Source organism: Aphelocoma coerulescens, chromosome 2 (genome assembly GCF_041296385.1).
Source record: "Aphelocoma coerulescens isolate FSJ_1873_10779 chromosome 2, UR_Acoe_1.0, whole genome shotgun sequence".
NCBI lineage: Eukaryota > Metazoa > Chordata > Aves > Passeriformes > Corvidae > Aphelocoma > Aphelocoma coerulescens.
The window spans coordinates 89,477,018-89,490,770 of record NC_091015.1 but is presented as its reverse complement, the minus strand read 5'-3'; the positions used below and the strand labels follow the sequence as shown (position 1 = coordinate 89,490,770).

Below are 13,753 nucleotides of genomic sequence, written 5' to 3'. Positions count from 1 at the left end.
CAATTAATTAATGTGTCCAGCAAGCTCCAGGTTGATACAGCCTCTCAGAAAAACACAGTTCTCCAGGTGCACATTTTAATAAGCCATGTCCCAAGGGCCCAGAGCAGCTCCTGAAAAGCCACACTGCCCTGACTGCAGTCACGTCCTGCCAGCTGGATCTCCTGCCCGCTGCCACTCGCTTCTGTGCTCGGCTGAACTCTTGCAGTCACACACCCTGCCATGGAGATAAGCTCACACAGCCCGCCTGTGGCAAGAGTGAGCATGGATCAAATTACTCCTTTTAACCATCTCCAAATACTGCTTTTGTATATAATCACACAGAGAGAAAAGTTGCTACAAGGAAAAGAGCTCACAATATAATCCTCAATATAAACATACATGAAAATGATCTGATTAAAAGTTTGCTATTTAAACATGCAAGCTCCACCAGTCTCTTCACTTGTTCTTTGTATTGACAAATATTTTAAAGACACATTACCGCAGAAGAAAAGCAAACAATAGGTAACAGTATCAAATTCTTTCTTACCTTTTCAATAAGATCCAAGCACTCTCCATTGTCTGTCCAATCAATATCTTCCCAAATTAGTCCTTCCCTAAGGAAAATAAAGCAGGCCTTTTAATTGAAATTATTTTAGTTGTAGAAATAGGAGAAGCTGGTGTATTTATCTTGCAAACCACAGCAAAATCAGCTTGTTTTTATAAAGTACACAGCTCCAGACAGAGATTTTCAAAGGAAGCTAAGGTAGCTGCAAACTAAGATTTCAAATGAATACAATATTGTCGAAATTCTTTCAAATTTGTCCTCTCTCTCTTACCTGCTGTATTCCAGTTGCTCCAAGGAAAAGATGTGTTTGTTGAAATACTCCTGAAGCTTCTCATTTGCATAGTTAATATTGAACTGCTCAAAACGGTTTACCTAAAGAGACAAGAAATTTTCAAAAATGCATACACTTCAAGTATTTTAATTTGCAAACAAGGGAATGGGTTGCCATAACATGTTTAACAATCAAGTTCCAGAGAAGAGGATAAAAACATGTAAAGCAATAAAGCATAAATATCAGACAAGCCATTTGAATAAGCTTTTGAAACCTACCTCAAAGTTTTCAAATCCAAATATGTCCAAAATTCCAATAGTCTTGAAGTCTTCCTTGCTCCTGATTCTGCTATTGATTTTCTTAATGACCCAAGCAAAACACTGAGAATAAAGTGCCATAGCCATAGAATCTCTGCTGTCTATTGCCTGCATTAAAGAAATACACAACACATCAACCACCCCGTGACTGAGAAATGACCAGACTCTGCTGGTCAGTGTCCTTAGCACAGCACAAAGCAATGTATAATGCAAGAAGCTTCCTATTCCTACGTAGCTTGACAGCAATTATACTAACACTTACAAGGCATCATGATTTGAGATTTAACAGTTTAGCTCAAAACAGCTGTACACCTATGTGGCTTTAAAATTACATTTCAAGGCTAAAGCATTCAAAAAACTAGGAAATTATAAACTTAAGTTGCAGAGGAAGGAAGGAGAAGTGTAGGAAATAATACCTTAACTCACCCTTTTCCAGAGGGAAGCATAATGTTATGCATACCTATTTCTAATTCCCTTGTAAATTATAAAAATATTTCTCCTGAAAATTTTGAAAAAACACCCCCCTGACACAAGTCTCCAAAATGAAAAGAATATCAGCCTACATGTTTAGAATTTGAAAAAAATGGTAAGTAATCAGGCTTCATAAAAGTAACAGGAGACAAGCTACAAGCCCTGGCCAGAATAATAGATGGGATCTAGAGAGATTATACCCTTCCCAAAAAAACTCTTGTAGTGCTTTTGATTACAACTCTGATGCCTGAGCTAAGCTTCTGTTCTTGAGTGATCAATGACATCTCTGGACTTGAAGACTGAGACATCTTTCAAAGACTCTAAAAACATGTCAAAACTGAGATGCCTTTACCTGTTGTATACTAAGAGGTGTTAGGATTTCTTCTCCCCTGAGTATCATTGACCTCTGTGTCAATGCTTCTGTTAGCTGTGTGGAGTCCAACCCCAGTAACTCAGCAGATCTACCCAGGGCTGGAAAAGGAGAAAGCAAAATACAAATATGTCCTTCAATGTATAAAGTTATGAAACCAGTTTTGTTTTCTACCATTATTATTACTACTACTACCACCACCATTTTAGATGCTCCTGAAATGACAGGGTTTAGAGATGAAAACACAACTAGAAATTCTAGGATACTGTTTTGCTGCTCATGAAAAGGCATAAATATGTACATCTGAGGAAAATTAGCAGTAGAAATACATCACAGGTAAGTCACAAATATTTATTTTTCCCCTAATGTTACATGTCAATAATTCAAAGAATTCACTACTTGCCCTAACACATTTTTCCAAACACAAACAGTAATTGACTCTTTGTCCACATGAATGTGTTTCCACTTGGCTTGGGATGATGAAGATAAACCAATGAAATTTTTCTTCCATGCATACTTTAATTTTCAGTTTTGCTATAATGTAGTATATAAAGTAGTACAGAATGCTACTTTCTAATGCCATATTTAAACAAACATTTTAAATGCCCACCAGCTCCATCTTTAGACATACATTTAGACATACATTCTTTCAGATATGTAACTGAAATATTGAAAGCTTTAAAAAAAGATACTTTCAGTGGAGGTCTTGGTTAGGGTATTTGAGCACTTAAGTTTTATCAACTTGAGAATATTTCAAAGAAGGAATTAAATTCAAATAGCATTTCATTACTGTTAATGGAATAAATGTGCTCAAGGTCTTCCCAAATGAAGATCCAGTATCCAGCAGCAGACTACTGTGCCTTATTTGTCAAACCCCATCCTCCCAAAGTAACATTTTAATCGACATTTACAGATGTTAAAAAGCAGTAAAACCCTTTCACTGCCTGTCCTTGCTGTGTTCAGATATACTAACAACGAATAAGGCTTTCAGAACCCCAAGAAACCTTCAGATTTGGATGCACAGCCTTCTCACCTGTTTTAAAGGACACTTGTGCCCCGCCAGCAGTGATGAACTCAATGTTTCCCAGATGCAAAATGCCAGCCAACAGCCTCAGAACTTCTCGTACTTCCTCCCTGCTGAACTCCATCACTTCCATTGCAGTCTGGAATGACATGTGAGCTTCTTCAATAACATGTACACAGACTCAAAAATAGGAGGCCTTGGAAAAGCAAGTCAGGACTAAAAGAAAGCTGGCTCAAGTCCATTCCTTTGGTTTCATCCCAAATTGGATACACTCGAAGGCATCACTGGGACATCTTGGAACATGTAAGTATCGCTCTGCTTTTAAGAAATTTCATTTTGATGCTGTAATGATGTTGTAATTTGCTTTCAAATTCATCTTTAAAATCATATAAATATTGGAACGACCTACTGAGCTGTGCATCAGATGCAATTACTCTAATTTGAATTATTAATTGATTACCTCCTGCATGTTTTTACCAAAATTTGCCTACTGGCCTTGTAGGTAACAAGGCATGGGGGAGGAAACACAGCAGCATGTAAGATTTGATCATTTTTGTGCCCAAACATGCACCTTTCCAATGTGGTCTGACAACTTCCAGTAAAACTGAGGAGGAAAGGTATCTATATAAAAAGTGCTGAATTTATGAATAAACAGTATGGCAACAATCAAGGCTCCACTACATAAATGAGGAGAAGAGCAAATAATAAAACACTAAAAGAAGTACTAAAACAAGAGGAACACGTGCTTTCCTTTGACACAGAAGGGGTAATTGGATGCCTCTTGAAATGACCAAACTTTCCAAATTTGGGTGTCACATGCTCGAGCCTGTATGAGACCAGATCACAGTTTTGTACTCTTACAGTCAGACTCATTATGGTATAGTCAATGCAGGTGTTTGACAGAGGACACATTTTATCTTTCATAAATCATCCACTACAAATGGAAAAGCCTCAGACTCATCCCACAATTCAAAGCAGAGTAGTGATAATGGTTGAAGGTTTAATTTGTAAAGAAGACCTCAAACAACAAAAGGGCAGCAGCATTACGAGTTCATCTCCCTGCTCACTGTGCTGTTCCTCCCTGTCTCCGACAAAAAAAAGTTTCCCTTAAGTAACATTTCCAAGACTTAGATTGCAATAAAAGCAGGCAGAGGAGATGACTACAACAGGGAAAGACAGGTGAGGGTGAGCTGCAGGGGTTTCTGCCCACCTCCTGCTCTGGGAGTGCAGCCTGGCAGCCCCTGCTGCAGGCAGCAGGCAAACGTCACCTGCCCAGCTGATTTCATGCCCTGCCTACCCTGGGATGATTAGCACAAATTAAATGTCCTGCTAATTAACTTCAGCATGTGACTACAATATAGACAGGTTACCAACTTTTCCAACACTTCCTTCCGCCACACAAGATGAGAGATTTTTGCTCTAAAAAAACCTGCTGCATCCACTACACATTGATTTGTCAATTTAGCAAAAAGACTACCATAGCTAAAAAAAACAGTTTGGTGAAGGGCATAAAACCAAGCATTTGACCTGATTTTTAAAATCTAACACACATCACCTCAGTGCTACAATACCCAATTAATGTGATCAGTATAGACTAATTGCTGTGGATGTAAGATATAAAGATATTCAGAGCGATTCCATCAGGACTCGGTTTTTAATCTGTGCTTATGTTTTCATAACTCTGTTGTGTAAGTTACTCCATACAATTGGATTTCCCAGCTGCAACTTAGAGTCACAGGTGCTTCACTCCCTGTGCACTGCACTGCAGACTCCACCCAGTAGATGCCACATGATTTGGGCAAAGCTTTCAGATTGAAAAACAGTGAGAAAAAAAATTTAAAAAAAAAAAAAATCTGTACCATAAAACAATGCCGGGAAAGGCAAATGCATGTAAAAGTCTTACTGACTTCCCAACAGATACTATTTTCATTTCAAAATGTAAGCATTTTGCTAAATTACAGCACACTTTGAAACAACAGATTAAATGAAATACTGGAGGAAAGGTAAAGGCATGCTCAAAATGAGATTGAAGCATTTTGAGAAAATGTAAGTCCCTGTAAGACTAATGCCTCAATGAAACAGCTGCACATGTAGGAAGGCACAGGAAGCCTTTGTACCCTGCTGTCAATGGACTCCACACACCTGAACTTCCAGCATTTTTAAAGCAAAAGAACTAGGGAAGCAACTCACAATGACTTCCTTGAAAGAATCTTTGTCGCTGATTGTCTTATCCGCTATACATCCAGACTGGTTCAGGTAGTGGTAGTTCTCAGGTACAGACAAGTAAAAAGCATCTAATGAGGAGAGAAAGCAGGGTGAGTGAAAAGAAATACCAAAACAAAAGTACTCCACAAACTACTGTGTCAGAGTTAAACAGGTCACAATTCATTTGCTCAGAAATTATAATAATGCACAAGACAAAGTTTTATATTAAAATCAGATGGGGGGGTTATTTTGCTGGATTTTATTTAGCTGCATAATAGAGTTAACTCTACTTTTTAGCATGCAAAGACAGCAGGCCCACAGGGAGATGCTGAGACAGCTTTAGGCGATTTTGCACATAAACAAATGTCATTTCTTTTGTTCAGTGGATTTATTCTTTATGAGAAAGGACTAGAACAACCAGAATTATTTATCTTTGTTGCTGTGGAGTTATTTAGTACCAGCAAAAATATTCAGTTTGAACAGAATGAGGCATGTTTGTCCCCAAGTAATTTTCCCAAGGCCACAGCAGAAGCTGGGAGAAAAAACTACCATCAGCTCAGTGACATTCTTCAGCTAAGTAGGTTCCTTTATCAAACTGAGCTCAAATTCACATTCACTGAATCCCATCTGAATAAATAACCTATTTCTCTGCTTGGGTTAGTGGGTTTCTGCAGTTAAATTCTCCACTGCTGTCACCACTGCTGACTGCTAGCAGAAAACCACTACAGCTGTGTGACTTGTGCTTTGCCACTCACCTTTCTCTCTCTCTTCCATCCCTGCCAGCAGAGCATAGAATATATGATAATTTCTTTCCCCGGGGTTTTGTCTTACTACACGATTCTGTCAAAGTAAAAAATAGTTTCCACTTAAGTGATCATTTTTAAGGACAAATTTTTTATCCACAGTTTCAGAGAAAACATTAAATCAAACACAATTAACTAAGCAAAAGCAAATGTGATCTTACTTTTTCCAATAAATCTGGAGCCAGCAAGAACAGCTTCAGTCAAGGAATAAAAAGCAATTAATGCAGAAGTTTTTTATAATCTTGCTTCTTTCATTTGAGATAATAGGAAGACTATCATTGTTTTCTCACAACATGCTAAGCATGCTTCATACAATACACCTACAACAAGATAAATAAAGTAGCAACAATGGCAATATTGTAGCAGTTCTAATATCAATGTATCAACACCTTCTCTTCCATAGCATCAAAACTGGACTTGGCAGATTCTGCATTTTAAATGACATCTGTTTTCTTTTGCTTTTTCCTTTCCCTAAAGGTTGGAAACAACTTCAAGAACTAAATCTGTCCCACTGCAAAAGCAGCTTAAGTTTAAAAAAGCAGGTAGGATCCCCTTGGAATATTCCTCATCCCCACTGCTCTGGTGCTCTAGTAGAGCTGGCTCATAGTCTGATTTTGCTAAATGCAGGACAAGTCCGAGGATTTAACCCACCCAGACTCACACTGCAGAAACTGAGCAGCTCTGCTCCTTCAAGTACTTTTCCAGAGAACTAAGCAGCTTATCTTTGGATACAGTAATGAGGGAAATGGCTGACAACTGAAGTTACTCCCAAGGACTCAGGCTGTTTTAGCTCACTAAATGGGAACATGCACATGAGCCATGCCATGCTAGCAGTAGCAATACAAAATGCTGGTCCTCCAAGAGTACATACACCCCACGCTGCCACAAAAGCACGTGTGCATGTGTGAATTTGGTGTTGCTGCCTCCCCTTCCCACCTACATCAGCTCAGTTTAACTGCATATATTTCAGGAAGGGGTGAAAGGACAAAGGCAAGACAGTTCTCCCTCAGTCCTCCATCAAGGAGGTACATGGGGGCTTCCCACAAACAGGCATGAAATCACTAAACGAGGATACAATCCATAATTCTTCCTCCCTGAATGTTTCCTTTCTGACAGATGTTCAGCTGAATAAACTTCCCAAAGCGACTTGAGTTGTTGTTGTAAACAGTCTTCGCATTGCCAAAAGCTTCCATAATTGGACTGTGAAAATAAAAAACGACAGGAGTGTTAACATGTGACCAGCATGCCAACAGCTTCACATGGGGCTGGGGAAAGGAACAGCACTCTGACAAGCTCCCCTCTGACACTCTCCTCAGCAGCAGCCTACATCCCAGCATTACCCTCCATTTATTAGCAATGGGCATCTCAGCTTCCCATCAGAAGATGCAAGTATTCATGCAACAGGAAGATAAATCATGCTGAACTACTCTGCAGCTGCAGAGTAGTTACTGCTACTTGCTGCTTCTTTTGCAATCGCTCAAAAGATACACGCAATTCTCACTGCAGTACTCAAATGACAGAAATAAGAAATCTCAGCACATGCAAACTGCTAGACAGATGTAAGGAGTCCTTGTCCTAAGGCAATTAAAAAAAATAACTACATCAAGATACAGCACGTACAGCAGAGATGAAGCACGATAAACAAAAGTAATAGCATCTTAAATTGCCTTTGTTTTTAAATAGTTTAGAACCGTGTCATTTCATGTGAACACCAAGATTTCTTTTTTGCTTGCGTAGATTGTGTCCAATTTATCTGATGCATTTACTCATCTGTGTTATCAGTTCTCCTTATCCTCCCTCTCCTCAGCATGCTTTTACCGCTTGAGCACTTCATCCTCACCGTGCTGTATCTTGTTCTAACGCATCCTCAGGCTACACAAACTGAACCAAAGGTTTCTCCCTCCCATCACCCATTTCCCTCACTCTGATTATCTGAATTCAGCTCTACACAAAAATGAAAGCCACCATTAAAGCTTCATCCATTTCAAAACTCTGCATATTTTTGCTTCACTAAGAGATACCACCATGCTCACAACTCTCTAGAAGAGCCAGGTAATTTTGTTTAATGGAATATTTCCCTCTCTCCAGTATTCATTTTATTGTTCAGTAAATACACACACACACATATTTGATTACACTTCAAGCCCTTATTTCAATGTCAAGGCTCATGTCTTCTGAAAAAAATACCCGTGTACTGAAAGATCCAGTACCTGCTCTCAAGAATAGCTTGCTCCACGCAGGAGGTCTTCTCTCTGGAGGACAGCTCCAGTGAATGCTGGCTCATTGCAGACAAGAACTTGAGAATCAGCTTAGTGCTCTCCGTCTTACCAGCACCACTTTCGCCACTGAAAGAAGAGGAGGAAATGGTTTGCACAGTCCCAGTAGCCAGTGAAGAAGCCCTCTGGCTGGCCAGCCACACTCTACATTACTGGAGGTCAGGAAGACCGGGGTGATTAGAAGTGATGGTCAGATGGAGACAGAACACCCTGTTAATTTCCTGAATATGACATCCAGGGAAAAACACAAGCTGTCCTTAGGCTTCATACCACTGCTCAGACAGCATTTCGAGGCACTGACTGCAAATGTACACACACCTAGGAGGCAACAAAGAGCTCTCTGAATGCAAACAATTATCCAACACTTCCCACCGTCATGTTGAAGTCACAACAACGGCATGGCAGTGGTCAGAGATAAAGACCAAACTACAAATTAAGATGGGAAAGTTTAGGATACGTTGCAGCAATCTAGCTAATGAAGGAGCCCTGCTGCGAGGAGGAGGAAGTTAAGGACACCAATGCACATTCTAACACATAAAGGCTACTTGCATAATTAATACTGAAATTCTTAGAGAACTACATACTCTTTAAACAAACTTTCTATATACCTATTGAAACAAACCAGATTCATGTGAGTTCAAAATATACAATTTTCACCTCTCATTACCATCAGAGATGTAAAACCTCTCATCACCACCCACAGGAGAACAAAGAAATTTGATAATGCTAAATTGACATTCTTAAAACAAACTGTTAATAAGCAACCCTGCTGGTACAAACAGAAGGCAATAAACTCAGTTTCTCTTCAAAACCAACTCTCTAAAAAGGGAAAGTATAAATTTGGCTCATTTCCCCAATATCCTTTCTCTTCAATTATGTAGCCTAAACACACACTATGAGCCATTAAGAAATACAATTTGTGGGTAAAGTTTGTCTAGTTTTCTCACTCTTCATCTTGAGACATAGCACTGTATCCTAAGCTGTGGCCTAGTTCTTAATTAAGCTGTACATAATTTCAGTTTATTCCCAAAGAGAGAGGGTATATTTTGGTCTTACTTCACGTTTTCCATTGTAGCAAGTGGAAATTTTGTCACTGACTTTGATGGAGCACAACGGAGCAAACTTAGACAATTTGACAGTTCTATGTTGTGCCATTGCTGAGTAATGACCCCACTGATTTTAGGTTATACCAAAGTATAATGATGCTGTCTAGTAAAAAACAAAGAACAAAGGTATCACCCAAGAAAACAGCATGACATTTTCCTGCAAATGAATGTCAACAATAAAATTAGGGAAGAGACACTCAGGAAACATAATGAGACATCTTCATTACCGCCAGTATGTTCCAGCAAGTGTGATTCATCCATTATATTTAAACCACATAAAAAAAATTCTGTAGCATTTTTAATGTAATTTTACCCTTGACGTCTGGCCTTTTCAGTATTCCTTCCTTTTCTCTTTGCAGGCCCTCACTCATCTCCTCTGCCCCAGAAGCAAATATTTAATATTCTTGCATTTAATACTCACCATAAAAAACATTTCTGCTAGTAGTTTTGAGAGAGTTTCACAAACCCTTGCATTATTCTTGTCTAGTGCAATACATCATCCAGTGATACGCACCTCTTCCTGCCTAAATTCTCTCTCCCTCTGAGCCACATCTATAGCTCAACAGCAGGCACAGGGTGACACCTAAGAGGACATCACCTCTTTCATTAACACCATCTTTCCTCTGCCCCCACCCACAGTCCCTTGCTTTGGAGAATGTGTAGTTCTATGGAAGCTGAAAGTTACCCCACTGTACCTGAGAGCCATAAAACAAGTGAGATACACAAAGCCAGTGGAAAAATATCTCCTGCACCTCTCTCTGGTACAGTTGGCATTACACACAATTACATGCTCTTGATTTTTTCTTGGAACAGGAGGGACTCAGAACTGGTTTGGTTCTGAAGCTGCCCAGTGTCCTATTCTCACAGCTGCTAATTGGAGATGCCATGGAAGACATTTGATACTTCTCTTCTGTGTTCTTCCAGCTTCCAGTTATTCCCTGCTCCGAGGCTTCCTGATCTGAACCTGTTTTTTATGTGTCTCGTAATCCTGAATGGATTTATCTTCTATGAGTTTCTAGCCATACTCCCTTAAAAAGCAAAGGAACAAGTCTTGTTTTTTCAGATTCACCTCCTATTAGCTTCATGTGATACCTCTAAGTTCTCATGTTGGAAGGGGAAACCAACAATTCATCCTGGTGCTCTTTCTGCTGTGCATGACTTGATGGATAGTGCCCCAAATTCAAGGTGCCTGTCTCTGTTAGCCATTTCCCATGTTATACTTCTGATTGCTTTTTAAATTTTCCTCTGAACCACCTTCAGTTACACAAAGTCTGGATCCATCCAAAGGATTTAGTCAATGCTCTCTACTGTTCTCTACTCATTTAGTAGTAACCACTCCATTCTATCCACTTTTACAGTTATGCGGGGTCCTTAGAAAGCTTTCACCTACAAGGTCAGTAAAAGGGTGAATTTTTTAGTGCAACCTTTCCAGCCCATGAGTTAAAGTACCCAGCTTGTTCCACATCACTACATTCAGGATTGTGAACATATCAAGTCTGACAGCAGCCCCAAAGGCCCCCACTTAGAAGATGTTTAGACTTTCTCCATGACTTGTTTTATGCAGGGCATCGTGCTAAGGGCACAGCAGCCTGGACTCATGACTGCCACAGCGTAAAAAGGGGTCACTGAGAGAGACTCCTCATTCTGAAGGACATAGCACTAAACCATTTCCCTGTTCTGTCTGGGTAAGAGACAGAACTGTCTTTAGTGGTTGCTAATCACTGGCACACCAAAGGCACTGGTCCATGTCCACCTCTGGAACCCCTAACCCAGCTCCTGAGTGGCCAAACAACCAGAAGCCCCACCTGGGGGAAGGTCCCAGGAAGGCCAAAGTGTACTTGAACTGAGACAGGAGGCCAGCACATGTCTTGACCCCACCTCCTCTTGGAATTCCTATCAGCTGAACACTGCTGGAAGCAGGAGTGGTAGCTATACTTGTTCTTTTCTGTATCTTTTCTGCCTTTCTCTCTTTCTCTTTCTTCCTCTAATTCCCTCTTCTTGGAGTTTTGTGCAACTTAAAATTGGATGAGCTTAGAGTTTGCTAAGTTAATGGGCTAAGTTAATGCTTTGACAACTGTTTTATGTTGATGGAATCCTGCTCTAAACTTTTGCAAAAGTTCTCTGACTTTCTGCAGTTGCCAGTAAAGTTTTTTATTGTTTTGACCTCTTGAGAATATCTTGTCAGTATTTTTCCCATGCATCTGAGTACGTGAACAACTGTAAGTCCTTTTAAAAGTCTCATCAAGTGAGGTTTTTGGGGCTTTAAAACCCCAAGACAGACACACACAGATAAAATAGGCCCTTCGTGAAGGAAGTCTGCCTTATTTGAGCAATAGCCAAACAGCAAATACAGTTTGTCAAATGCACATCTGAACTTTGGTGTGTCAGGACATCACATCCATCACAGGTCTGGGTCCCAAATAAAGAGTTTGGTTCACATTGATTTTCAAGCTGAAAAACAACAACAAAAACTTTCAGGCCATCAGATGATAACAGAGAGAACAAATTGGTATCAGACAGTGATTTCCCACTCACAGCACTGACTTGAATGTCATACAAAGCAACTGTTGCTGCTCCCTCAACTGCTTTACACTTCTTTGGGAGTGCTCTGAAGTGGATCAGCTGCTATTTTATCTGAGAGAAGAGCATGTGTTTGCTTCTGCACAGACTAAACCACCTTAAAAAAACAAACCTAAAGATATTTTACTCTTTGTGTAATAAAGAAATGGAGGTTTGAACTTGGTCCCAACTTATGAACTTCAGCTAATCATGGGGGAGCCCAGCCCCTTTCCTACATCAGGACAAGCTGTTTGGCTATTGCTCAAATAAGATGGGCTTCCTTCATGTTCCTGAGGCACTCAGCTGAAAAATCAGAGGATTTTTTTAACATGGTGGTGGGCTTTTTTCTTTTCCTGTTTTAAAAAAACCTGGACCCTGTGATAAGGGTTCAGACCAACATGAAACTGAGAATTCATTGATGCAGATGTTTTTTTTCTATAGAAAAACTCTAGTTTTTTAGCCTGGGAGAGTTAAAACACCATTTCACAACTGTGTATATATTCTAATGCACCAGTTGTGTACAGCTTCTTCAGTGTGCCGTTTTGTTGACATTTTAGGCTGCTAAGTCCTTTTTATGCAGCATTATCCTGAATTAAAATTACAGAAATTGTACATGTTACACAAACCAATAAATAAGCATCTTTGGGTGATTCTGCTTATTATCATCTCTTCTGTATTTCCTTCCTTTTCACCTCTGACCTGGGTGGTAATACTAGAGAAAAATGGTCTCACATTTATATCATATTCTGAGTCTTTATGATGACAGTTTTTAATTCGTGTTCTGAAATTCACCCTCTCACCCTACCCCAGTCAGAAAAATATCCCAATATTAATATTTCAAAACACTAGAAGCTTTTTCACAGGTTTTTGAACCCAAAGCCTGAAGAAAGCAGCTCCAAACCACAGCTAATTCTGGGGTCCAGCAGGGGGCACTTCAAGTCCAGAGGATCATCAGAAAGCATTCCAAGCGCCGTCCTCTGTGGGGCTGTTTACTCCGTTGCTGCGGAGTGCTGAGATCCCAAGGTCAGGAGCAGCTCAAACTGCCAATCAGAACGTGAGACCTACCCGAATAATTCCCTCGTTTTAACTACTGTGTTTTCGCGATGCAACAGAATTTTCCTCTTTATCATCTCTTACATTAAATGCAAGACCAGAATGTTTGTCTGAATTCAGACACTAAAGAGCTCCACTTGGCTATTTTCTTTTTTAAATGCCAGTAGTAACCAAGGAAATTACAGTGACAGTACAGTGACTTGTTGCAGTGTCTAATTCTAAGCCAGTAAAAGAGGCAGGAATGACCAGGATGCTGAACTTACCAAGCACACTGTTAAACCTCCACTTTCTATGCCCTAAACTACGTATGTGACCACAGGGACTTTCCTAAACCATATGAAGGGCCAGGGAAACCTTCAGTAATTAAAAAAAATCCTATTCTGAGTCCTTCACAGACAGAACAGATAATAGTCCTTTAGGAAAGCAGATTTGACTTTTTTTAATTAAAATTGTACATTTCCTCAATTTCTGCAGTATCAAGATACCCTTCTAAGGTTGTGTGCCACTTATCTGAAACACAGAACTTATACAAATCAGTGTTTCAATCCATGACCACAGTAAACAATTTTAAAAGGGATTCCTAATACAAAACTTCTCCATATTATGGCTTATCTGTACCAAAGCACATGGTTTACAGAGCAGAGACTGCTGAAGACTCCCTTGGAACATCACATTCGGCTTATGTCCATTTTAGGACATAACCTGCTTTCCTCTTGGCAGCTTGTGAGGAACTGGAATGAAAGGTAAAATACTG

General features: G+C 39.8%; 1 protein-coding gene across 1 annotated transcript in view; it reads right to left on the bottom strand.

The window, feature by feature from the left end:
- MYO10 (myosin X) overlaps positions 1-13,753 on the bottom strand; it is a 163,242-nt gene that overhangs the window by 58,012 nt on the left and 91,477 nt on the right. Inside the window, exons 5-14 of the mRNA XM_069008309.1 lie at positions 8,216-8,350; positions 7,081-7,205; positions 6,167-6,180; positions 5,958-6,042; positions 5,188-5,291; positions 3,007-3,136; positions 1,956-2,074; positions 1,094-1,240; positions 816-916; positions 527-593 (exon numbers count right to left, since the gene is read on the bottom strand). Coding sequence (XP_068864410.1) covers positions 527-593; positions 816-916; positions 1,094-1,240; positions 1,956-2,074; positions 3,007-3,136; positions 5,188-5,291; positions 5,958-6,042; positions 6,167-6,180; positions 7,081-7,205; positions 8,216-8,350 — 1,027 coding nt within the window. The remainder of the gene's footprint in view (positions 1-526; positions 594-815; positions 917-1,093; positions 1,241-1,955; positions 2,075-3,006; positions 3,137-5,187; positions 5,292-5,957; positions 6,043-6,166; positions 6,181-7,080; positions 7,206-8,215; positions 8,351-13,753) is intronic.